Here is a 27,545-nt window from a genome sequence, read left to right on the forward strand (position 1 = left end):
CAGTTGCTGCAGATTTGTCTGCTGCACATCCATGATGAGAATCTGCCGTTCCACCACATCCCGAGTCTGGTCTATTAGATTGAGAGCTGGTGACTGTGGAGGCCATGTGAGTACAAGGAACTCATTGTCATGCTCAAGAAACCAGTCTGAGATAATTTGAGCTTTGTGACGTTGTGCATTATCCTGCTGGAAGCAGTCATCGAAAGACCAGTTCGATGTGGTGATAAAGGGTTGGACATGGTCTGCAAGAGTACTCGGATAGGCTGTGGCATTTAAACAATTCTCTGTTGGTATTTAGGGACCCAATCTGTGCCAAGAAAATATCCTCTACACCCTCACACCATCAACAGCAGACTAAACTGTTTATACAAGGCAGCATGGATCTGTGCTTTACTGCTTACCACCAGATTTTGATAGCAAAAGTTCAATTTAACCCTCGGTTTCCTGTTCTTAGTTGACAGGAGTGATCCTCTGTGTGGCATTCTGCTGCTATTAATATAAAATATAAAAATATAATTAATCATAATATAAAATATTTGACTTGTAAACTGGTAAATTAAAGAGCTCACATTGTGACTCACTCTTTAATTCATAATGATGAGCATTTCCCTCCACTAGAGGGTGCTAAGCACCATCGGGTTCCCTGCTTTGTAGACCAGAGATCAGATTGTGTGCAGCTTCGATGTTTCGTTTGGATTTTCTTTTTAAATAATCTTATAAAAACAAGACAAAACAACCTGATTATTACACATTTGGGAACATAAATCTTCTGGATAGCGACCAAAGGCATCCATTAAGTTATACACTGCACATTATAATGAGGCTAGGAAGGGGTCCTCTGGCCTGTATTAGGAAAACTAATTCATGGAAAAGACAATAAATGACAGGAAATAGCTGCTGACTTACACTCTGACTGATCGATTGCAGACTGTTGGTTTAAGATGGAAATAATTCATATTTCCCAGCAACTATGCTTTAATGGGTCATTTATATTTAAAATAGACGGGAAACATGGAAGGATAAATGAACTGACCTATCAGCCTCGAGACCTCATAGGCACAAGGGCCAAAGCAAATATCGAGAACAAGTTACTCAATGGGACCAAATAACAAGAGACACACAACAGTCAGGAGACGCTAAAAGAGACACATGAAGTGAAAAACTAAAAATGATGATAACAAATATCTGAACAACTTCTTTAATTCCACGAGTGTATCAGGACAGCACGAGATTCACCGATATGATCCAACACAAAATTATTTACATTCAAGACGACAATGACAAATGAGCACCTCGGTTTTATCTGTGTTCCCTTTTTCCTCTCTCTGCTTGGTTATGACACGTGCTTTGTGTAAGTCCACAAATATGTTTAGTTCAGATAAGACTGACAATGGCAGGGTTAAAACAGGCCACCAGACAGAAAGCACAGCTATTCGCTAATCTCCAGGGACTGCAGGGCTACACATAACTCGTGTGGATTGAGATCCTGGACTATAACTGGGATTTACAGTCACTTGGCAATTTCATGGATACAGTTATTTGAGGAGGGATTTAAGATCTCAGTTCTCTGTGGGAATAAAGTGGAATTGGTCTCCTGTGAAAATATTACGCATTATACAAAGATCCATCAAAGAATTTTCAAAGGAAACAGGAAGAAATTAATACATAAACACCGTGAAGCACAGTCTCTGTGGTGACACAGATATATACACTTCATGTACATATATATATATATATATATGCCTGCATTTACACCAATCAGCCAAAACATTAAAATAACCTGCTTAGTGAAAAGACCTCTTTGGAGAAAGGGTGTCAAACATAAGGCCTGGGGGCCAGAATCTTCCTGACACAGACACCAATCTGGTCTACTGGAAAATGTGAAAGAGGGCGTAGTCTCGACTTTTAACTCTATTTTGGTATATTTAACAGCTTTTTCTGCTGGTAAGGACCGCCCTCCTGGGCATTCATGCTACACTAAAGTATTAACAATTAGAAAGAAACATAATTTTTGTTTGCCTCCATTTTTGTTTACTCTTAAATATCTACTCTTAAAACATTTCTTGTTTGTTTGTTTTATAATGGGTCCACATTAAAAACAATAATAATAAAATAATTTAAAAAAAATGTGAATTAACAACAATGTTCTGTTTTATAATTACAGAACAGTCAAGGAAATGAGATACCAGAACTTTTTCTGTAATTTTACACATTTATTTCTTACAATTTAACCCCAAAGTCATCCTGATAAAATTAGTTTATGTCTTATGGCAACATTTTTTTTAATCAAGCAGAAAAACTGAGACAAAATTTTGAAATTGCACTTTTTTTCTTATATTAAGATGTCACAGGCATTAAATGTGTAGATAAACCTAACCAACTTGAAATCAAAGTGGGCTGTATGTGCCCCCTCAATGGTAAAATGAATTTGGCATCCCAGCTTTGGAGGCATGGATGCAGGTTCACTGAGTCTGTGGCAAACTTTATGTTCTGTGGAATGGACGTGTTGTCTGTGGACGGGGCTTTCTCATGCCTTCGTGCAGATCCTCAGTCAGAATGGGTAAAGTTTGGAGGCCAAGTCAACAAATCTGGCTTTACGTCCAGTTTTTGCAGTGCGTATTGTGCACTGTCCAGCTGGAAGAGGCTGCTGCCCTCAAGGAGTGCCTTCGCTAATAAGGTGGAAGAAACATTATTTAGATGGTCCCTGAATATCAGCGTAACATCCAGATGAATGGCAGCACCTAAGGCTTCGCAGCAGATTTTTGCATCGCAAGAGATGATCGGAATTGTTCGGTTCATCTTGTTTTTAATGTTATAGCTGATTGGTAATGTATATGCAGATGCACTCAAATGAATACAGTCACACCAACGTAACTTCACTAGAATAGTCCCCACATTATAAGCCTAAAGGAAATATGAGACAATATGTGAAAACAGAGACACGTAGACTCGGACAGTTTGTGTACATGAGTGGAACAAAGTGTCCTGGCAGTCAGACCTAGTCGAGGTACTCCAGCTCCAGAAGGGTAAACTGAGTTCATGTGACACTGCAGCGCATTATTGCTCGCTCTCCTTGAGCTGATCCAAGTTATTTAGTTGATGCGCTGAATAAGTCCCAGCGTCCTTAAATGTGATTGTCTGGAAACTGGCGGGCACACCCTGAGAGGAAATAGGCAATTTTTACACTGGCATTTGAAGCAAAGACACACTGCAGATTTCAAAGGCTTCCTGTTAATCAGGTGATTGATTCTGGCATCAGTGTAATTCAGTACATTTGCAAAATAAGACTGAAAAGGCAAACTTTAAAAATAACACGGAGATAAAAGAATTGTGCTGTTAAGGCTGTAATATTAGCATATGCAGAATAAAGTGATTTGTTTTCACCACTTGAGGTAAATTTGAGGTAATTTAAACAAAAATTGTTAAATTATTTAATACAGTATGCACAACAAAAACTATAAACATACATTTTAAAAATAGAAACTTTAATCAATTAAAGTAATACTAGAAGTAAATAAGGCTATGCTTGCATAATAAAAAGCCAGGAAACCCTGCTCAAGTAGAACTCAAAGCAAGCAAGAATAAATAGGGGTTTTTAGTCATTAGGTAAATCATATGTGAAAAGGTCAGTTGTTGCACCAATTATGAAGGCCCTGTCACCTCTACTTTTTTAGCCTGGATCTAGGAGAATAGGGCTGCAAACGTTACGTGCAATTACTTCATCTGTAATGAAAAATGAACCGGTACTCAGTGACTTTCTTTACATAAATGTAATTAAGAAGCTGCTACATAAAAATGGCACGTAGTCAGGAATCATGCATGACATGTGTGACAAAGGCTGTGTGAAAAGGTAGATAGGAAACTTTTCTTTTCTTTTCTTGTGCATTTAAAGCACAATAGAAACACAGCTGATCCAAAACACAAAGAGCAAGCCAAGAGGACAAGAACAACTTTGTGGAATCAGGCCAGATCAGCACGTCTAATAAGTATTGTGATCAAACTGCTTCCTCCTCTTGGTGGAAGTCTGAATGAATGAGATAAAAGAGCAGGTCAACGGGTTTTCCATAAACTGGCTGCAGGTTAGGTCAACCAGGTTTGTAAATCCATGCAGTAACAACAACAGGATATTTTCACAAAGGCATACAGAGAGTCATTTCCCATCACCATCAATGATCGCCACAACAAACAGCCTCAGTCCACGCACACAGACCAGCTCCACAGAGCTGATCTACATCACTTTATTTTATTTAGAAATGCTGACTGCATTGAATTATATCACATTCTGCAACCAACTGCAACTAGTGTTGACTAAATGGCTGTCCAGAGCTTGATGGTTGTGCACATTCATGATCCCTTTGATGACAGGGCAATTGTCCAGACGACCTGATTGGAGGCAATCTTTCTGCAAACAGTTGCAGTCTGACTTGGACTGACTGCAATCAGTCTTAGAGATATTGTTGAAATTTTGCAAAAAACTGCTAATTTATAAATGCAGACAGACTTGTGACATTTTGCCATCAGTCTGAATGAGTCTTTGACCAATGACCACTGTTCAAAGGGACCCGACTCAATTGGCTGCCTGCAAATGTAATCGTTAAATGTGAATTTCTACCTAGTTTGGGTTCAAATAGACACTTTAAATGTTCACTGATGACACCAGTGCATAACTATAGACCGTAAACAACTTTTACCATATTTTCTTTCAGGGAGAATAAATCATCAGCATGGCAGATGCCTCATCTGTTAAATAACTGAGGTCAGTCAGCTTTGTGTATAATTTACCTGCAGGCTGTGATAGCTGCAGGGAGCCAGGCCATTGGATGTGCCACAGTCACGTCTCACCTCTGAGCACAGACTGAGCTGCATGGGGGAGGAAAGTGAGGGGTGAGCTGCACGAAGTGTTACCACGCAAGGGTTAGACACCTTAAAGAGACAAAGAAGTCAAAGTTAAATTGTGAGAAACATACAGATGCATGTTTGTGCATAAATATGATGGTGAGCACTGCTGTTTCACACACACCGTTTGCGAGGCCGGGCTGTGCTGGGATGAATGCATAGAGGGCAAGGAGGTGTTATAAGACAGCAAGCAGGGCTGCTGACGCCTGTCCACTGATGCTGAGGAGTGAGGCCACAGGCCAGATGCTGGTGTAGACGGAGACTTTGTGTTCCTGCCCAGGCTGTTTGACTTACTTTCCCTCCGTTGGTATTCTATCGGAGATTGAAGAGCTGCAGCAGACAGGAAGATATGTTGCATTATTCAGACAGACCAAACTTTTAAATCAACAGTCGTATAGAAGAAAGACTGAGCTCCGGTACCATTAAGGAAGTTCCTCTGAGTCTCTAATATCTGGACCACATCACTGTGCCAAGCCTGCTGTATATCCGGAGATGATGCCTGCATGATGAAGCGCGTCACACTGCCGTCAGTGCCTCGGGAAGTCAGGACCAGACAGCATGGATCTTCTTCAGAGTGCTCCTCCACACCAAGGCAGCTTACCTGCAAAACACAACATGCTCATTTTGAACATTAACAAAAGCACTCAACACTCAGCACTCAAATATAATCTCACCTTGATGCTGTTTTTAAAGGTGTACCCCGGCAAAGGGAAACCCTTTTTCTTATCAATTGGCTCACTGAAGATGACCAGCTGCTCAAACAGGAAGACCCGCCTCTCCCTCGCTTTGGACAGGAAGCCACTTTCCTGCTCGCTGACGGAGAAGGTATCCTGCTGGAGCAGCTTCCCCTGAGCCGTGATTTTCCCCTGAGCAGTGCATATATCATATACCATTGTCAAAGAACACAAGTCATCCCGGATATGCGTCTTATTTTTTAAGAACACATTAAAAAACGGCTGGGATCTTACCTCAAAACCTTGGAGCCTTCCCACATTCATCATATCATTACATCGTTTTGGCACAAAACACATAACCTCCACTGCTCTCTGAGTCAGATGGATAGCAGTGAAAACATAATTTTAGTGTGCGATTGAAATGATAAAGCATTTTATTGGAGTTTCCATTTCATAATGAGCTCGTACCTGCAGCTCCTCCACATCCTTCCCAGCTTTGCTGTAATACTTCAAGAAGTCCTGAAGGTGCCAGTCAATAAGAGATTTATTTTAATTTTCATAAAATAAACTGAAACAACTTGAATAGAAAAATGTAACATAAAGTAAGGAAATAAGGACTTATAATGGTTCAGTATAATCAAAACCTCCTTGTGACTAGGATCAAAATCAGTGGCTGAATTGAATTTTTCACATTTGGCAACCGGTTGCAAAAAACTGGGTGACAGCTGTTTGCAACCAGTTGCCGAACCTTTTGCATTCACTTTGCACAGGTCACCTGGATTGAAGGAAACTGTCTCAAAATAATCTTAATCTCCCTCTGCAACCACTCTCAGACAGATTGGAGAAGGTTTTTAAATAGCTGCCCTCTAATTTATAAAAGCAAATGGATTTTCAATAAGTTGCAATCAGCATGAGCCTGAGTACAACTCGTTCGCAAGACATCTTTCTGCAATAGAGAACTTGCCTCAACTGGTTACCCGCTAGTTGTATGCAAGGTTGCTGAGTGCCTACTCACAATTTTCAGTTGTGAATGTTTTAATTTAAGTAAATTAACCCATTTACTATTTAATATTTTGATCATTTTGATGTTTCCTGAATCAAACGAATGACAGATTATTTTAATGTTAACATGTAGCAGGTGCCATGCAAGTGAATGGGTCATCTTTTTAAGTAGCACACCTTCAGCAGTAGCTGATACTTCATGATCCTCTGAACAGGTTTGATAAGCAGGTCATTGAGCTGCAGCCTGTGACCCAGCTGTTGTCTGAGATCCTGTCAGAAGACAAAAATGGAAAGAAATGTGAAAAACAAGGGGTTTTTTAAGCTGAAAAAGTCATCTCTGGGGACAGAGACCGTTGGGCTGTCACCTCAAAGTATGTCTCGATGTATTCAGAGACAATGTGCTCGGACTTGGGTTTGTTCTGACAGTAAACCACATACATGTGAAGACGCCGCTCCTGGAAGTGGAAGAGGGATAATGGAAATTATTACAAATAAGTGTGGAGCAATGAGCAGGGTAAGAATTACACCTTAGTGTCCAAAGCTGAATTAGACATGCTGCAGTAACTTAAAGAAATAAAGATGTTTGGCCCGAAAATCAAATCAAAATTATGAGTTTATTCTGTTTATATTCAATACGGATCGCTCGACTGTAAAGTGCCAATAATCGTTTTCCACACCCTTCCAGTTTCTCCACATTTTGATGTTTTACATCAAAACACAAAATAAAAGTTGCTTTCTTTGTGTTTTATGTTGCCGTTTGCAATGATGATCATCAAATCTTCTGAAGTTTAGAGTAAAAACAACAAAAAAATTTAATAGAGCTCAGAGAGGTGTAGATTCAGCTCCTTTTTACAAACAGCAGGGTCTCAGTGGATGCGTCTTCGACACTGATTGCTGCCTGTTATTTACCAGCTGCACATGCAGTCAGCTGATCTACAAAAAGAAAACACATCTGCACAGCAGCAGGCTGAGGCATTACATCACTGGGGACTGTGATGACTAAATGTTCAGCCAAATGTTCAGACTGAGAAAAAAAAAAGGACACTAGTCTCTCACTGATCTTTAGGCTCACATGTTTGATGAAGAGCCGGGCCAGGCTGTCTGGATCACCCACACATTTCTCCAGCTCTCCCAGGAAATAACTGTGTGACACGAAGCACAGAAGGTCAGGCAAAAGCAGCCAACCAGCCAAACACACACACACGTACTCAGAGGCAGGAAACAAACAGCAGCAGGGGGTATGACACATGCTCAACAGTTATGAAACATGAGAAGTTTGGGGGGAAAACTTGTTAAACATAAGAGATGTTCATATTCAGAGGAACTCAGGGGTGAGACATTCTGACTCACTCCTTATGCCAGTCATAGATCTGGTGGATATTTCCAAACACAATCCTGTCCTTTCCTCTCAAGTCCTCAGGAACGCCCTGATTACCCATGGTGGCCATGTAACCCTGTATAAACACAAATATGTATCTAAGTTGCTTATTTCTATACGGGAAATAAACTCCTTTGCTTTTGGTACAAATGAAGGAATGTCAGGTGTTTCTTATATAAATACTAATAAGTAGATCATTTGAGGTGAGGCATACCTGCACTATAAGTCCAAGATCTTCAACATATAGCCTTTCTGTCTCTATCAGCTCTGTTAGCACGTATCTGAAAGACAAACATTAAAAAACAGGACTACTGTATTAGAAGCATTTGCAAGTTTTGAGAGTTCAACGAGATGCTTGATGATGATCTCAGGGCTCTGTGCGAAATATCAATCACAGTTAGTCACAGTTCTCTCAGCATAAAGGCATGAAACAAGGGCAAACACATAGCCTTTATCTATAAAAGGGAAAAATGATAAAAGAGCAGGGGGATCATTCCACAATTTGGGGGAAATAATTGAAATTGGACGATTGCCCGTGGTTTTCAGAGGGGTTTTTGGGACCGACAGGAGCAGCTGGTCCATGGACCTCAGCAGACCTGAGGGGATAAAGAAGTTAAAGAAGTTACAGTCATTGGTATAATGCTTTAGACTTACATGCTCTTCTCTAAAGCAATGTTTCTCTCTTCTTCACTGTCCACTGTACCAGAACACTGGCTGGTTGAGTCATCGGTTACAGTACAGCTGTCCTCCCGTTGCAGAGTGTTGATGCTTTGACTCTAAAACACAAAAGGAAAACATTACATCTTTTGGCATTTCTGTAACATACAGTATTACATTCAATCAGAGAGGTCAGTTGGTTAAAGTGCTCTGGATGACTGTGAAATAAAGAGTAGAAAAGTAACTCTAGGTACTTTTATTCAAGTAGTATTGTAGATACAGCAGTATTTTAATCTGCATGCTAGTTAAAAATTCTGTTACTTCTTCCCCCACTGCAACACAGTGCTGTGGAGCAATCCATTCACACACACTAAAATCATTAGGCTTCATGCACGGCACATCCAGTCAGTAATCGCCGCAGGAAACACATCAGTGGGGCAATTTTGAGTAACCTGAGAATAATAAGCACATTTTCTGTGCTGCTGAGGAGAGTGTTGGGCAGACAGCAAGGTTAATAATGAGCAGTTTGTCAAGTCATATACTGTAACTGAGAGCCTGCTAACTGAAAAATGCACAGAAAGCTGTTAAGCAACAAACATCACTCTTCACCTAAAAGCACTGTAATCTAATGTGAATTTAACTGGAATCCTAATTTTTATCTTTTGCCTCGGTGAACAAGAGCCTATTACAGAATCAGAACATGTTGTCAAGTAGATCAAATGTACATTTTATATTTGGAGAATGATTCAAATGTGTGGAGCTCAACTGGTTTGTAGGGATGCTCTGTTCTGCAATGACTTGCTGTTGTGCTGTCAGATAACTGGTGATGCTCTGAGATCAGGGAGCAGCTCAGCGGCTTCTCCAGCAAACAGTTTCATTTTCTAATTTATTCAAATTACTGAAAGAAAAAGCAGCAAGTACAAGTAGCACATGTACAAAGCGCTACTACTTTAGACAATGTATTACACAACATCCCAACTTTCCATAGTATCCTGGCCCGATTCACCTGACAGTGTCCAGACTTTTTGCGTGCAAACAAATTTATGGAGCTGCTCATACATGCTGGTGATTAATGGTTGTTACTAGTCTCTGCGCCAGGCTAACTGCCTTTTGGATGTTTGTTATACTGACCATACAAACCATGTATCCAATATATTTTCCAAACTATTAAACTAATCTTTTAAAGGGACAGTAAGACTGTTTATAGTAACCCAGGCAGCAGCAGAGTAAACAGTTAATAACTGAAAATAAATATGAAGCTACAGGTATCTAAGCAATGACATTTTTCTGCAGGGCCATGAGTTAAAAAAGGCTAAAAGTGAGAGCAATCATTTATTAAGAAAAACAATGTGCTTTATGAGTTAAAGGATTATTTTAATCATTTAAAAATTCCTCTTATCACCTTTGCAAAGCTTACAAAACTTTACTCTGTCATCTTTGGAGAAGTGTCCAACATCCACAGACCTGTTTCTCACCTTGCCTTTGAGGCTCTTCTTCTAATTTTGGCATGCATACTTTTGGCACCCTAACCCTGTTAAAGGCTGTTTACTTTACTTAATTACTTCCAGATGCGATCAACGAAAGCCCACAGGATTCAATCTACTCCACTCCCTCTCAAAGATTACTCAGTACAGTGTAGGGTTTTCTGAGAAATATTGTCGGTGCTTTTATATATTTATTTGTGTGTGAGCATGCACATGAAAAATGCAGCAAAATTGAGTCATAATGCACAAAGGTCAGGTGGTGTATATGAATAGGAGTGCTTTTATATGGGCAGGATGTAGATGGAGACATGTGCAGTGTAAGTGTAATTATGCTTTAAGTTATTCATTATCTGCTACAAGCTCTGCATTACATTATCAGAAGATTTAATAACAAGAGACACTCCATGGAAAATCTGTGGGAAAGTGCAGAGGACTTTACTGTTTTTTGTGTTTTTAAAATATATTCTTAACCAACAAATTGCCCAATTAATTGTTTAATTCACAAATCAAACATTTGCCTTAAAATCTGTCTAATAAAATGTTTTTTTATGGCCCAGAAGAGGCAGTGGAGTTTCTATTGATTTGATTTTGCATGATAGAGCTTTAAACTGAATCCATCCATGGCAAGGCAGATTGTGTTCACAGACAATGTTTTCTGGAAGTGTTCCTGACCCATGCAGTAATTTCCATGACAGAATCATGCCTATCTTTCATATAGTACACACAATACTGATTTGTCCCGTGACCCTTTGATGATATTATGGACTGTAGACGATGACATATTTCATCTCTTTACAATAAGTCTTTACAATTTTACATTGAGGAACATTATTCTGAAATTGTTCCACACTTTTTTGTAAATTGGTGACCCACTGCGTCTTTAAGATGCTATTTTTATACCCAGCTATGTTACAGGTCTGTTGATGCTTAATCTAGGTAGTTTTTTTTTTTTTGTTTGCTTGTTTTTTTTTCTTTTGATTGTCAAATTGCAGTCAGAGAGTCAAAATACTTGAATTAGTAACATACACAGAGGAAAAAAAATGTATAATAAACGAAGGGCTTTTGGAGTGTGCATATGAGTGTGTGTTTCTCAAGAATCTTTCATCTGATCTTCCTAACACTTGGCAGGTGTACTCCTGTTGTTCAGTTCTCATATTCTGGCTAAAAGCTGTTTTCTGTTAGGCTTTCTCAACAGTCTGACACACAGCCTGAGAGCAGGAAAGAGAGGCACATGCGGAGTCTCTAACAGAGGAGAACCATTACTTTAAGAATTTACATTTTAATCAGGGAGCTAACATAAGATAAATCTGAATGATACTCTATAGAGCTATGTCTAGCCCCCCACTACAGACTAGTGGCATGTCAAGGGTGTATTCCAGCTTTTAATTGAATTTCAATTCAACTTTTATATAGTGCCAAATCACAACAACAGTTGCTTCAAGGCGTTGCATATTGTAAGGTAAACACCTTACAGTAATACAAAGAAAGTGAAAACCCCAACAATCATATGACCCCCTATGAGCAAGCACTTTGGCGACAGTGGGAAGGAAAAACTCCCTTTTAACAGGAAGAAACCTCCGGCAGAACCAGGCTGAGAAAGGGGCAGCCATCCGATGCAACTGGTTGGCGTGAGTAAATGATGACAGGACAAAGACATGCTGTGGAAAAGAGCAAGAGATTAATAATAACAAAAAAAAAATAGATGAAGAGAGGTGTAAAAACATAGTGAGTGAAAAAGGTGACTGAAGAAGACTCAATGCATCATGGGAATCCCCCAGCAGCCTAGACCTATTGCAGCATAACTAAGGAAGGATTCAGGGTCACCGGATCCAGCCCTAACTATATACTTTATTAAAAAGGAAAATTTTAAGCCTAATCTTAAAAGTAGAGAGTGTGTCTATCTCCTGAATCCAAACTGGAAGCTGGTTCCACAGAAGAGAGGCCCGAAAACTGAAGGCTCTGCCTCCCATTCTGCTTTTAAATTATTTAGGAGCCACAAGTAAACCTACAGTCTGAAGGAGATATCCTGGTCAGAAATGATTCCAAGATTCCCCACAATGTTGCTGGAGGCCAGGGTAATGCCATCCTGAGTAAGTATCTGGGTAGAAACAGCATTTCTAGGATTTTCAGGGCCGAGTACAATAACCTCAGTTTTATCTGAATTTAGAAGCAGAAAATTTGAGGCCATCCAGGTCTTTATGTCTTTAAGACATTTCTGCAGTTTAACTAATTGGTGTGTGTTATCTGGCTTAACGGACAGATAAAATTGGGTGTCATCTGCGTAGCAGTGAAAATGTATGCTATGCCTTCTGATGATATTGCCTAAGGGAAGCATGTATAATGTAAACAGAACTGGTCCTAGCATTGAACCCTGTGGAACTCCGTAATTAACATCAGTGTATGAAGAGGACTCTCCATTTACATGAACAAATTGGAGTCTGTTAGATAGATATGATACAAACAACTGCAGTGCAGTACCCGTAATATCTACAGCATCTTCTGAGAGCTAACGGGGCTAAGCTACCTGCAAAAAAACTGCAAAGAGGCTACATTTATTACAAGTATCATTATTACTAAAGGACACCGAGGAGTAACTAAACATCTGACACACAGAACAGGAAGGTGCAAGAGGGCCATGCAGCTACCAAGTTGGCTACAAGCTAAGTTAGCGAATCCCTTAAGAAATAGTGAGTGAATACTGTGAATATAATTAGCGGCAACAGAGAGTGTGCTTTGGATAAACCATGTGAAGATTACACTATAAAATATTATCTATAAGTTACAGTGAGAGCCAGAGTGAAAATGGATGGCTAGCAACAGCAGAAGATTTCTCACAGCAATAACCTAAGAGCCCTTACGATTAGTGCAGGGACAATGTTATCAGATAATATTAGCTGTTTGCCAATATACAATATCTGTACTGGCATTTAAAACGGCAAGTACTTGACAATTTAAAAAGTAAACAAGAGACTACAGAAACACCCGTCAACCATATTATGAGTGTTGATGTTGCATAGTTTGTCCGGGAGAGGGCGCTCTGGAACCTCCCTGTTTGCAACACGTATTTTGAACACGACAAAAAAAGCAAATCTGGAGTCAAGTAGACTGTAAATGAGTAATTCAAACTTGTTGTGACAATTAAACAAGACTATTTTTTAAATTGCATTGTCACATTATTTTAGTAAGGACTCGTTAACAACAAAAATGTAAATATGTATATATATTTTACACCAGATACCTTTCCTGTTGCAATCCCCAAGGAATATAAGAGTTTATGTCTACTTCCGGGGTCTTTTGCTTGTTCTGCAAATACATAAACCACTACAATATAGAGCCACCATGTTAAAGAAATGAGCTCATTGTTTTTTATGTATGAAAGATTCAAAAATATTGACTGATACTTCCGATTTTTAAATCACCAAATATGGGTTGGAATACAAAGCTCTTCATGCACACATGTATGTTTGTGGGTGAATTCAATTAAACCTCTAATGTAGTCATTTAATGTGTTCTGTTGTGGATCAATGTTCAGTCCTTAACTGCCCACAAGTGACATAGATCATTTAGATGACAATGATGGGCTGATAACTCATGGAATAATAAATGAATTAGTATTGTCATGTTTTGGCATTCCTGCTGTGCTTACTGTGTGAGTTATTTCCTGTTTTATTTTGTTATCCTTGGTTACGACCTCTCAGTTGTACTTCCAACCTTTGTTCTGTTTTTTTCTGGACAACCTGCATTCAATTAGTCAGTCAGTCCCCTGAGAATATATGCCATCAGCTGTCCATGTCTCACTTACCAGACTGACTTGTCTGGATAATAGTCAAGCTTTTGTGCGCATGTTTGTTCCTAGATTTCTCAGTGTATCACTTCTGGGATTTTTTCCTTTTTTCTGCCCATTTCAGGATTTGTTTTCTTGGATTTTGAGTTTTCCCTGTGTCTTGTGTGTCCTATGTTTGGGTCTTGCTTCTTCTGAGAACCATCATAACTACCCTTTCAAGTATTTATTGCACAAATACACAACAAAATTGTTAGTTATTTTTTTTCTTCATGTGCATCAATGTACCAGGTTGTATTCACAGCATGCAAAAGAAACATTTACTGCCTGTGTCTGATATCGATGAATTTTAAATGTGTGCTTCTAGCAGAGTTACTTTTATGACTTCTATGAGACCTATTTATGGTGTTTAACTGCTGAGATAGAAAGAGGCTTTGAATCAGTTGCATTTATGGGTGTGTAAAGGTAAGACAGGTTAGGCGTAACATCATTACTAGACTCTGTGCGTCTCTGCCTTGGAGGAGGTCCGATAAGTAGCTCGGAGAAGCTGGATGTAAAGGAGAATGAGCTGCTGGATTCAACAGGCCATCTTTCCACTCCTGGCAACAAAAATAAACTGTAATTAGGAATAAATATATCATTATACTAATATAGCATATCTCAGTACCGTAAATGAGTTTATATGTCTGTCTTAAATACTAACTGTGTCTCCAGAGGTGAGGATGGTGTAGTTATTGTGCACTTCCATAGGCCTTTGTTGAGTTTCAGTGTGGGAAAGGATCAACATTGGTTGCCTCCCATCTGACCCAAACATCTGCTTCTCGCCTTTTCCCGCTCCACTTCTGGCATCAGAGCTCAGCTTGCGGACGGGATTGGTAAGCCATTTCTTCAGAGTGGTGACAGGGTGCCGTGAGCCTCCAGACGAGGAGTGCGAGCAGGGACTGGAGCAGCCTGAGGCCTGGTGAGGCACAGAGCCCACTGAGGGAGTGATACTGCCATCACTGCCTGCCACAGAGTACGACTCTGCTGCAAAAGGAGCAAGAAAGAAGGGGGGGAAGAGAACATGAATAAAGTCCAGGAGCTAATTGCAGGGTATATCCTCATAGGTCAAATGTTGCAGACAGAATTCTGCACAAAAATGTTCAATTTCCTGTCTTTAGCCCACACTGTAACTTCAGTAGCTGCAGCTACTGTACCTACGGGCACTAAATCATTTTAAATACCAGAGCTGGTCTGTTCTCACAAGGAAAGACTAAATAAATTCAACTGGAAATGTTATAGTAAAAGTTGACTTGCGTGCATTTGTTGTGCAAATTCACAGGAAAATGTAGTTAAAGCAATACTTTTGTAAAATAATAATATTTTTTTTAAAAAGATCTCTCCTATTTTAACATTCTTTTACTCAACACTAGATAATTTGATTTATTTTGTTATGCATTAAAGGAAATACAAACCCAGCACCAAAAAACAATTGGAGCACTGTGTAAAATGTCAAATAAAAGTAAGCTGCCAAACCATGGATACTATCAGAAGCTTTTCATGGTCTTGCTCTCTTCTGTTTCATGTTTTCCAAGCAGAATTTCAAATTTTGATTTGTCTGACCACAGAACAGTTTCCACCTTGTAGCCTCAGGCAATTTTAAGCGAACTTCGGCCCAGAAAAGCCAGCAATGTTCCTGGATCATATTCACATGTGACTTCTTCTTTGCATCACAGAGCTTTAATCTGCATTTGTGGATGGCACGGTGATTTGTGGAAGTGTTCCTGAGCCCATGCAGTGATTTCCATGACAGAATCATGCCTGTTTTTAAAGCAGTGCTGCCCAAGAACAAAATACACAACATCCAATACTGATTTTCTGCCTTGTCTCTTGCACACAAAGATTTCTCCAAACCCTCTGAATCTTTTAATGATATTACGTACTGTAGATGATGAGCTATTCAAAGCCTTCACAGTTTATATTGAGGAGCATTATTTTGAAATTGTTCATCAATTTGTAGATGTAGTTTTTTGCAGATTGGTGAATCTCTGCCCATCTTTACTTCCGAGGAACTCTGCCTCTCTAAGATGCTCTTTTTACACCCAGTCCCAAAACTGATCTGTTGCCAGTTGTTGTGAGCTGTTTGAGGACCACTAACTTTTCCAGCCTTTTGTTGCTCCTGTCCCAACTTCTTTAAGATGCGCTGCTTCCATCAAATTCTAAAAAATGTTTTATTGTGAATAAAATATCCACTTATGAGATTTACAAATGATTGCATTTTTTTTTTTTTCCAAATTTGGGGAATTGGGGTTGTAGTAGTGTAGTAGTATTCACATCATTTTGTTAAAAAAGTAGGTATAAAAAGTTAAAGTTGGCATTATGAAGAAAATGAACTTGTTTATATATCGTGTTATATTATTTATTGTTAGTTAAATATTTTTATGGAAAACTAATGTTTTATCTTGTCATTGTAGAGCATTTTCTTAAAAAAAACAAAAAAAAAGTGGCTAGTTGCTCACTAGAGAGTAAAAGCAAGATAGCCAGTACGTCATCAGTTTAATATGCTTACCACAGTTAAATGCAGGATACAGCATTTTCCTCTGAAATGTGCAACTATGTCAGAACTCTTCTGGTAAATATAGCTAGTGACCCCCGGATATATATCATGTTCATAGGATCAAACCTTTCTGATAACACAAATTAAAGCATTTTAAAATAGTCACAACTGAGATCATCATGTTTGCACTGAATGTTCTCAGTCAGCAGCTCAGCCTGGACCAGTACCAGCAATGACACCATTTAACACCACAGCTGGATCTTGTTTCCAGCTTTAAGTCTCTCCACTGTGGAAACTGGTATCAAATCGTGAACCACACGGTTTTAATCAAGAGCTGCAACCTTAATATTTCACTTTGTTTTGCTGATCGTAGCAAAATGAAATCTTTCAGGAGCCCCATTTTGTCATTTTGGACTCTTCCCAGAAGCCACTCTTCCCTGTCAGCACATTTATGTAAGCTGTAATCATAATAACAAGCTTTCTAGAAGCCAGTGGAAAACTGGGTCAGCCATTTGCCAAAACTGCCTGATGCAGCCATTAAACAAGACACCATACTGACAATAAAATACTAAATCATGTGGGATTTTTTTTCCTGTTCCATTTTAACTCCTTTTATTTTAAAAAAGACTGGGAAAAAAACTGTTCCCTGTGTACAAAAACAGACAAATATTAAATGCACTATTCATGATATTTGCACGATTAGTGATACCGACTGATGCTTTCAGCCGGCATGAAGATATCCTACAAAACAAAACAATACATTTAATGGAGGCTGCATTCAAGTAAGATTATATACTAAAACAATTGTCTGCTGCTTTATTCATGCAGTGAATAACACAAGCCGATTTCTGTAATGGGATGATTTAGACAGAGTGGAGGTGTTTGTGTCTGTTTAGAGTTTGGGATTGTTGACACGTTCAGAGATGAACTTGTCAACAGCTTGCTTATATTCTAAATGAACATGCTGACCAAAAATAATGGAAGAGTCTGGAAATGTAAAAGAAATAACGGTGAATCCAAAACAAGATGAATTTAGAGGATGAAGGACACAGAAAATAGATGCATTAGAAGGTGAGAACAAGAAGTAAAACAGCTAGAAGACATTATCCAGTACTAACGATTAGGTTTTTAACTGTCTTCTCTTTATGTTAAAAACAAACAAACAAACTGTGGAACAGCAGTAAGCAAGCAAGTTCAGGGTTCAAATCTGACTGACGCTTGCATATTTTCACTGTGCCTTCATGGGTTGGATGCTTTTCTGTGTCCCTTTCTCATCAGTACTGTGACAGATGTCGACCCTGTCCGGGTGTACCATGCATGTTGCCCGCTGTCAGCTGGAAACTACTAAGATGACAAGTTAGGATAAGGAATGCATATATTAGTTCTCTGGACCACAGCAGAGTCACATCACTGGTGAGTGCTACAGCCAAAATCACGCACAGTATAAAATTGTGGTTTTTTTCAGTTAATTTTTTTTATTTTCAAAGCAGATGTTTCAATCAGTTAAGTGACTGCAGCATCTTTATCAGCATCTCAACAACTATGTGATCCAAATAAGTACAGAACAAATTCAAACGGGTCACTACAAACAACCCCGAGCAGAGACTGCCATCTGGTCTCCTTTTTTTTTTTAAATAAAAAAAAAAACAACTATCAAGGTTAGGTCATTCATGAATGCTGTCAACCACCCCAACATCTGTTAAAATGAGGTATGTACAAATCACTGCTCGTTTTTCTGCAAATACACTAACATTTACCCTGAAATGACTCTTGGTATTCATAGTGGCTTCTTTGACATCCAGATCAGCACTGAGCTGAGCAACTCAGCCGGTCATGTTTGTTTGAAATTGTTATGTAAGGTGTCATTTTCCAACAGAGCAACAGCTGGACCACCATCAGGACTTAAGGGAGTGTTGGAAGTGCATGCAAGGATGCATGCTGCTAATGCATCAGACATTACAGACATAAGATTTTTATTTTAAATACATAGTTTTATATTCTGCAACCCTGTTGATTTAAGGTGGTTTCACAACATAAATGCTCAACGACATACAGATCCATGGACAGATTAGAGTTTGGAAGAGGATAATTTTCTCTGCATCCATGCCCAGATGGAAGGAGATGACAGTAAATGAGACCAAAACATTAAGGAGGGGTCACTCACTCCAACAGTAATCCTTTCTGGTGCACTGATCTCTGCCAGCATATTTTACTACAGTATGGAGTTTGATATGTGAGGGCAGAAACTGACTCACTGAACTGGAGTAGACCATCTGGGTAGTTGTGGATTATTTCTAAAGCTTCTAGTGAGTCAGAAAATCTTACCCCAGTTGGAATCACATCCAGAGTCATTCATAGTCAGTTATCAAGGAAAAGGAGGCCTCTTGACCTTTTTTGAGCATTTAACTTGCTACTTTGATATTTTTCCACTTTAAAGAAGTGCAGGTCCTCCCATTCTCTAGTTTTATAGTTAGTCTCCTGACCAGTGTCAGCACTGACCACATTTCCTTGATGTGTGCACAGAAAGAATAACTGAATAACTTTTGCAACTGAGTGTTCAAATAACTCACTTAAATATTTTGAATTAGTACCATGTCTGGCTCACAGTGAGTGACAGCAATCGGTACGTATTATCTAATTCTAATTTTCTAATGCTTTAAAAGTTATGTTAAACATTTTGCAACATAACTGAACGCTTAATTACAGTTAAAGTTACAGTTTACATCATAAAGTATTATCCATCCAGGAAATTAAATTGATTGTATAATTTCATAGAATATCTCTCTTAATAATCAGATGCCAACATGCGCTTTCATTTATTTCATTTATTTCAGTGTTTTCATCTCATTAAGCGTCATGTGAGGGAGCTGATTATTCATCTGTGCGTCACATTATCTTCCTGCTGATGGAAGAAATGATGATCACTGCAGTCTCAGTTTATACTTCTTCTGTCATTAAAAATACAAATCAAGCAAGGTGTATGTTTTCTGTGTACACCCACAGAAGTATATATCCAGTGCAATACACACAGAGAGGAATATGCCTGTTTATATGTCAATGAGTGTTTTTACTCCTTAACCACAAAGAGGACTTATCATGTAGGCATGAAGTTATAATTATTCCAGTAAAATAGATTTAAACAGGATCTGATCAAGACCTACCTGTGCACAAAATACACACCTGTTTAGACATGAGCCGCAACTTAAAGCCCTGTTTATTTAATGGCATATCATAAAGACCTCATAGTACCATATTATACAAACTGATCACTTTGCTCTCAGACTGCTGGTTTACTTGTGGTTCCTAGAGTTTCTAAAAGTTGATGGGAGCCGGAGCCTTCAGCGATCAGGGCCCTCTCCTGTGGAACAAGCTCCCAGTTTGGATTCAGGAAACAGACATCCAGGAAACAGGATCAGGTGACCATAGGCCATCCTTTAGTTATCCTGCTCTTATAGGCTCAGACTGCTGCAGGTCCTCTTAGCACTTCTTCTCCACTCACCATTTTTCCCTCCCTATGTGTTAATACACCACTGCAGCGAGTCACTACATGCATTTTTTCCCCCACAAGGTTTGTTTTGTCCTGTCTCCCTCTGCTCTCTCTCTCTCTGCTGTTCTCTTTCCTGTTACCCCTCCAACCGATCACAGCAAACAGATGCCCCTCCCTGAGTCTGCCAGAAGTCTTTTAAAAGGGAGATGTTCCTTCCCACTGTCACTTGCTCATAAAGGGTGGTCTGATTGTTGGTAACACTGTAGGGTCTTTGCCTTACAGTAAAAAGCACCTCATGGATTTCTACAAAATAAACTTGAATTGAACTGAATGTTGAATTACATTAATTTTACATGAGTGTAAATGAATTCTGTGTGGGCAGTTCACTACAATATCAAACCATGAAAGATCCACAGTGGAACAAAACAGTGTGTCAACAGCACGTACACAACTTCCTGCATAAAGTCTTACAGCAAGATATTAACTTATTGTACACATGAAGTACAATAAGTGATGATTTAAGACACAGACTATGGGCTCTCCTCAGTGCTTGCATTACCTAAGAATAAAAAATAACTTTGAACTAACCCGCTTTTACTCATACTGGTTACTTACACACACTGTTCCTGCTAACGTCTATTGCTAAATACACGAGCTACTCAGTGATCAGTTTCTCCTGCTGCTGCTGTGCTAAAATACCTTCACAGCGTACGCCATCTTGCCTCATTGTAGGTAAGGTTAAGGACAGAGTTTAGAGTGAAAAGATAAAAAGTAAGCATCACATTGACCATTGAGCACATGCCAGAAGCACACATTATTGTTTGCATCGTGTAGCTAATGGTTCCCAACAAACACTGATGTAGAAATATATCACAACCGTGTTTCCTGTTCCATGATTTTAGGGCATTGTTTGTGTAAAATATGCACTATAAATAAAACTGCTTTGTCTTAGAGAAAACTGAATCCTTCCCTTGCTGCAGGTACAACCCTGTTTAACTTTATGCTGTGATCAAAGGAGCTTGCAAAGAAAAGCGTCTGGACTTCTTTAAGTTTACTTGAAGACGTTTCACCTCTCATCCGAGAAGCTTCTTCAGTTCTAAGGTCAAATGGTGGAGAGTCCCAGATATAAACCTAGTGGGAGTATCCCCCCACAGAGGGACAAAAGGACCCCCTGATGATCTTCTAATCGCCTGAGCCAAGGTGTGAAACTGGGTGTGGGTCCCAATCAGCCAGAGTTTCGGGTGTGTTCATTGTGAAACCTGGCCCCACCTTATCATGCGAATTCCTGAGGTCAGATGGCCCAGGATGTAAGTGGGCGTTAAGGCGTCTGGGAAGGGATCTCAAAACTGGATTATAGATGGCAGAGAGTTGGTGTCGTAAACCCCCGCCTCTGTTCAAAGATGGTCGCTCACAGTGGACATAGATGGCTTCTTTCACTCCTCTTTCAAACCATCTGTCCTCTCTGTCCAAAATGTGAACATTGGCATCCTCGAAAGAGTGTCCTTTATCCTTAAGATGCAGATGGACTGCTGAGTCTTGTCCTGTGGAGGTGGCTCTTCTGTGTTGTGCCATGCGCTTGTGAAGTGGCTGTTTGGTCTCTCCAATGTAGAGGTCTGGGCATTCCTCGCTGCACTGTACAGCATACACCACATTGTTAAGTCTGTGTTTTGGCGTTTTGTCTTTCGGGTGAACCAGTTTTTGTCTGAGCGTGTTGCTGGGTCTGAAATGCACCGGGATGTCATGCTTGGAGAAAACTCTCCTAAGTTTTTCTGATACACCGGCTACATAGGGGATGACAATGTTGTTGCGTCTGTCCTTCTTATCCTCCCTCGTTGGTGTCTGGTCTTCTTTTCTTACACAGACTTAACAATGTGGTGTATGCTGTACAGTGCAGCGAGGAATGCCCAGACCTCTACATTGGAGAGACCAAACAGCCACTTCACAAGCGCATGGCACAACACAGAAGAGCCACCTCCACAGGACAAGACTCAGCAGTCCATCTGCATCTTAAGGATAAAGGACACTCTTTCGAGGATGCCAATGTTCACATTTTGGACAGAGAGGACAGATGGTTTGAAAGAGGAGTGAAAGAAGCCATCTATGTCCACTGTGAGCGACCATCTTTGAACAGAGGCGGGGGTTTACGACACCAACTCTCTGCCATTTATAATCCAGTTTTGAGATCCCTTCCCAGACGCCTTAACGCCCACTCACATCCTGGGCCATCTGACCTCAGGAATTCGCATGATAAGGTGGGGCCAGGTTTCACAATGAACACACCCGAAACTCTGGCTGATTGGGACCCACACCCAGTTTCACACCTTGGCTCAGGCGATTAGAAGATCATCAGGGGGTCCTTTTGTCCCTCTGTGGGGGGATACTCCCACTAGGTTTATATCTGGGACTCTCCACCATTTGACCTTAGAACTGAAGAAGCTTCTCGGATGAGAGGTGAAACGTCTTCAAGTAACTTAAAGAAGTCCAGACGCTTTTCTTTGCAAGCTCCTTTGACTACGATGACCTGGATGACTGAGAACCTTCACAGACTTTATGCTGTGATGTAAATCTGGTTAAAATCAGACATTTAGTTCAGCAGGAAACATACCATTACCCAAAAAAGTGTAAGATGGCTAAGTGAGTGTGTAAACTCCTGTATATGGAGGTGATCTGTGAAACTAGACACTTTCATGCTTGTTACTCATCGGGTTTACTTCTACACATGCTGGCAAGGATGATGTCACACACACTGGCTAATTGGCTATTAATCAAGGCAGTTTCTGCACCACAGTGAAAGAATGTCTGGTGACACACCAAACACTGTAGATTTCCAAGCAAGTTACCCAAAAATACTTTAACTGGAAGTGTTTCTCTGTCTTTATAAATAGCACTTGGACATTGTGCCAAATGAAATGAGCAATCAATGAGTAGGATCACAGAGTGAAGGAGAAGAATGAGGTCTTGTAAAACAAAGGAGAAATCTCCATACCAAACAAGATAAACACTATAAAATGAGAAGAAGAAAAAAGAAATACTGAATAAATAAAAGGCATGAGCAAAAAGATGTTAAAAAGCAGTTAGTGTTTTAGTGTCATCTATGACTGATCCACAAATAGAAAACAGATATTTTTAGAAATGTCTGGGGGGGGTGGGGGGGAATCACATCACTAAGAAGATGAGTATCCCAAAGGAAACCAGGAGGTGAGAAAGCGAGGCAACGCAACGCTGCTTTCATTTTCACATTTTACATGCCTGTTTGCAGGGTCTGCCACAGCAGCACAGCTCAGTGCGGAGAGCTGCCCTGTAATCACTTCCTGAAACAACTGGAACAACAGAGGATTTAAGGGTTGCAGTTGTGGGACATGGCTCTGTGTCTATGCATGTGCCTTTGTGTGTGCATGTCTTAATATGTGTGTATTTACAGCCGCATTAGCTATGAGGCAGTGTCACAGTATTAGGGAAATGATTTTTTCTACATAGAACAGCACTCAAAAATGCATCTAACATGAGAAACAACCAGATGAGAAATTTTACTAACATAATGCTTTCAGTATTTAAAGTTTGTGGCACACAAAACCAAAAGTGAAAAAATCTTTTCTAGCCATGGCTATGGGCATATCCATAGTAAACTAAACCTTAATCAAACAAATAAGGAAATCCAGTGAAATGCAGTTTGTTTGTCAAAGGCTTTTTGTGGAAGTGATTCATTATTTTTTGCCAACAAGAAAACAAGGGAATTTCTACAGCAACCAACACAACACAGGTATGTCATAATGAAATATGGACTTAGTCAGAACCCCTTGGCATCAAATTTTAATGCATCGAGTACCCTTACGTGTTATTGTTCAGTGTGCAAGGTTAATGTTGCAAATGTTCCAATGATGCAAAGGGTCATATTTTAACACAAACCACAATGCTTTCTTAAATCTAACTAAGTCACCTTCATCCCTAAATCACGCCATGGACTAGTAAATGACATAGTGGGGGTATTCTGAGAACATGGCCCTGATCCAGGAGCTCACACCTCACACCACAGCAAGGCTGGGCCCAGCAGACGTCATTTACTAACAGTGCACTCGGACAATATTTAAGACAAAATTTAAACAGCTGTTATTAGTAGCAGTAGTAATCGTAGTAGTTATAGTGGTAGTAGTTTTAAAGACTTCCTAAATATACTAGGACAGCCAGACCTTGATCATTTGTTCATACGCATGGTCACAGTATGAAAAACTGGATAAGATATGCCCTGACATCCTCGAGCATCTCGATGTATCTGTTGCAATACTGCATGGAGTTCTGAAATAGTACCAATGGTTAGCAGACCGAAGAGGTGGTCCCGCTTTTTAAGCGAGGGTACTGCAGAGTATGTTCCAGCTTCAGGGGATCACAGTCCTCAGCCTACGTAGCAAGGTTTTTACCATGTTACTGGATAGAGGAGTCTGTTAACTGAACCTTTGAGTCAGAAGGTTTAAAGTTTACATGTATGGTGTGGATTTGGAGAAGGCATATCTCTGTGCTATTTGGTCCATGAATAACTGTTGTGAGAGCTTGGTCCAGATTCCCAGGATTAAGACTAGCTCCCAGTTGGTGTAGGACTTTATATGCCTTCCCTTTGTCAGAGATTCTGTTCATAATTTGTATGGACATGACATTTTAGGGGCAAAGGGTTTACCCTATGGTCATGTTAGCTTCACTGACTGTGTGAAGAGGCTGGGATGGGAATTAGGACTTCCCAGACAGAGGGCATGGTTCTCAGTTAGAATGAGTTGCTACCCCCAGTGGAGGAGTTAGAGTATCTTGTGATCACAAGTGAGGGAATCGTTGTGGTCAAGAGACAGCTGAGTGTGAAGTGAAAGCTGCTTATTAACTGATTGATCTACAGTCCTACCCTGACCTTTGGATAACAAACTGTTGGTAGTCACCAAAAGAATAAGACCGTGGATACAAATAGCAGAAATGAGTATCCTTCGAAGGGCATCTGGGTTCTTCCAAGGTCAGGAGATAGCTTAGGAACTCAATCATTCTGGAGGAGCTCAGCTCAATCAAAATGAGCCAGTTAAGGTGGTTTGGGCATCTGGCTAGGGTGCCTCCTAGGGAGATGTTTCAGGTTCCACCCCAGGGTGGACCCAGGACACGCTAACGAGATTATGTCTCTCAACTGATTTTGGAATGTCTCAGTATCCCAAAAGCAGGTAACATTCAGATCAATTTTTTTGAAAAACATTCTTCTTGGCAGTTTACCTCCATCCATAGGATTAACACATTAGTGTTCATATAAATCTTCTAACAGCTGAAGTCGAGGGAAGAGATTTTTGGTTGAAAAGTCTGCATAACTTTTCACCTGAAACTTTCCTGTTTCCTGTTTTCCCGTACAATGAAATGGAAAATATTAAAAATTACCCGAAACCGAACAGATGAAAGATACATGCAAATAATGAAAAGATTAAAAATCAAAAGTAAAAGAGGAAGGATCGATGGTCTTTATTATATTGTATAACTGAATAAAAGCTCTTACTTTGCAGTGAAACTACAGAGTCTGAATGCATCTCCTCATATTACAAAATATGAACACTCTGCAACATCTTACAGACACCGCAACAACAGATGAATAAACCTGCAGTAAAACTTCTACGTACCTCTGGCTTTGACAAAGCAGCAGCCACATTTGCTGAGTAGTTTTCTAAACAGGTGCTGACACCCACACCCTCGGTGATGATGACTCCCTCTCATGGTGATGCACTTCTGCCGGTCCATTCAACACCATCAGAAATAGGCATAGTGCTGAGCACACACAGAAGCACATGCACACACACTATTTCTGTGGTAATCCCCGCAGGAGAGAGGAAAAGTGTACACAGAGCTTCACAGCCATATTCCAAATTCGAGCAACAACACCTGATGGGGAAGAAAACTCCACCACTATCCCATGATTTGATGGCAAATTGCAGGAAAACCAGAGAGGCTGTTGAGGGCTTCGGCTTACGAGCCTCTCTGCGCTGGGAGATAGTGGGCAAAGATTATGAGAGGGACCAAAAGCAAGTGAGGGAGCGACAGAGGGGCACGGAAGGGGAGGGGCCCTGATGAGGGAGGGATGGTAGCGAGCATGCTGCGCTGCTGCTGCTGCTGCACCAGCATCTGTTTTCCAGTCCCTCCTCTCATCCTCTCCCCTCCCCTCCTGATCCACTCTCGCTTCACACCTCCTTCATCAGCTTCTATTATCAGTGTTTGCTCTCTACTTACCATTAGCAGGCATGAATAACAACGAGCAAGAACTTTTCCACTGAACAGGCAAACAGTCATTTTCATTAGGCAATGCCTGCCTGTTGACTGTTCCACGTTTGGTCTGGGCTGGGTTAGCAAGAAAGAAAGTACACTATAAATCATGTTTTTCAAAGGAAGAAGTGCTTATTTAAATAATTGTGATGTTGACAACTATTTGCTACAAATTTGTTACAAATTAATCTCAGGTGTTCCCCACTTCCAGATTACAGAAACTATTCTACTTCTACTATTCAACACCACTTGACTCCAAAGGTTGCAGACCGTGGACTCTTAGTTAAAACAAATGTGCAATGCCTTACCACCATGCACTCAGCTAAAGTAATAAAAGCTGAGAACACATTGTGTGCCATCACAACCTACTAAGAGACAACAAGCTGCAGATTTGGAAACACATCAACGACCCACATTTGTGTATTTCAGGAGTAGAGGGGAAAAAGTGAGAAAGTGTGAAAAGAAATACCACATGCAGTCATAATTTCGTTTAAAGTCTATAAAATAAAAGCACACCCAGTTACTCAAATGGGCCGGCATTCTCAGCTTAATCTACGATTTATGTTTCCAAAACTTTTAACTAAACCATTCTCTCAAATCAGTATGACAGCCTACTATTCCCCGCTCGCCACCCGTCGATACCAAAGCACTGCTGTGGAAAAGCCAACATGTGGAAATATCCTGCACACAGCCCACCGAGGTAGCTAGATGGAGGCAGACCGATTTAATCTCAAAGCCAAGATTAAGTATTCTTGACGAGATGATCTTACGAGCACAGCTGTCCGTGCTCGCAGCGGTGACTCAAGAAGATTTACGAGTAAACTCGTATGATCCCAAATGTGGACAAAGTCAATGAAGAAGGGGGAGAAAAAAGGAATAGAAGAATTTGATACAGCTTCATTTTTTACTATATGCAAACTGCACAGTTTCACACACACATGCAAACCAACATTCACACATGACCAGTGCAAATGATGACATCTCCGTCCACAGAGGGGGAAATTACGGCTGCAAAAATGTCAAAATGCTCTTGTTCTGCTGGCCGTCGAGTTAAGCTTTTAAAAACTCTGCTGAGACGATGATCCCTCTGAGCTGAACTGCACTGATCCCGCCACAATTTAGGATTACAGTCCATGCGTGCATGTGTATGTCAGCTTGCGCATGCCTAATCAGTCAATAACTAATCACCAGAATAACATAATGTGGGGTTGCAATCGGTGTTTATTTTGGTGTGTTAATTCTAACTCTTGTGCATGCGTTGCTTTTCTGTCAAACAGCTCCCCACTATGGGTGATGTAAGAGTTGCACCCAGCAGCAAACAGAGGCTGTGTGCAAATCACTCACTACTCACTTTATAGCAAGTATTGACTATATAGAGAT

General features: G+C 40.1%; 1 protein-coding gene across 5 annotated transcripts in view; it reads right to left on the bottom strand.

The window, feature by feature from the left end:
• Window positions 1-1,184: 1,184 nt before the first annotated feature.
• The window catches only part of arhgef25b (Rho guanine nucleotide exchange factor (GEF) 25b), a 28,391-nt gene continuing 2,030 nt past the window's right edge, over window positions 1,185-27,545 (bottom strand). The window contains exons 1-16 of one of the 5 annotated variants that reach the window (XM_084928321.1): window positions 25,529-26,011; window positions 14,576-14,898; window positions 14,367-14,471; window positions 8,605-8,726; window positions 8,165-8,231; window positions 7,923-8,026; window positions 7,645-7,714; window positions 6,938-7,027; window positions 6,750-6,842; window positions 6,039-6,089; window positions 5,865-5,942; window positions 5,571-5,762; window positions 5,317-5,497; window positions 5,021-5,226; window positions 4,783-4,923; window positions 1,185-3,159 (exon numbers count right to left, since the gene is read on the bottom strand). In XM_084928321.1, coding sequence (XP_084784447.1) covers window positions 3,058-3,159; window positions 4,783-4,923; window positions 5,021-5,226; window positions 5,317-5,497; window positions 5,571-5,762; window positions 5,865-5,942; window positions 6,039-6,089; window positions 6,750-6,842; window positions 6,938-7,027; window positions 7,645-7,714; window positions 7,923-8,026; window positions 8,165-8,231; window positions 8,605-8,726; window positions 14,367-14,471; window positions 14,576-14,898; window positions 25,529-25,646 — 2,043 coding nt within the window. In that variant the 5' untranslated portion in view covers window positions 25,647-26,011 and the 3' untranslated portion in view covers window positions 1,185-3,057. Of the gene's footprint in view, window positions 3,160-4,782; window positions 4,924-5,020; window positions 5,227-5,316; window positions 5,498-5,570; window positions 5,943-6,038; window positions 6,090-6,749; window positions 6,843-6,937; window positions 7,028-7,644; window positions 7,715-7,922; window positions 8,027-8,164; window positions 8,232-8,604; window positions 8,727-14,366; window positions 14,472-14,575; window positions 14,899-25,528; window positions 26,027-27,545 lie in introns of those variants that run through there. The other 4 variants (XM_084928320.1, XM_084928317.1, XM_084928316.1 and 1 more) reach the window with 4 other exon arrangements.

The sequence above is a fragment of the Perissodus microlepis genome, chromosome 5 (genome assembly GCF_051167445.1).
Source record: "Perissodus microlepis isolate ML-2025 ecotype Zambia chromosome 5, ASM5116744v1, whole genome shotgun sequence".
Classification (NCBI taxonomy): domain Eukaryota; kingdom Metazoa; phylum Chordata; class Actinopteri; order Cichliformes; family Cichlidae; genus Perissodus; species Perissodus microlepis.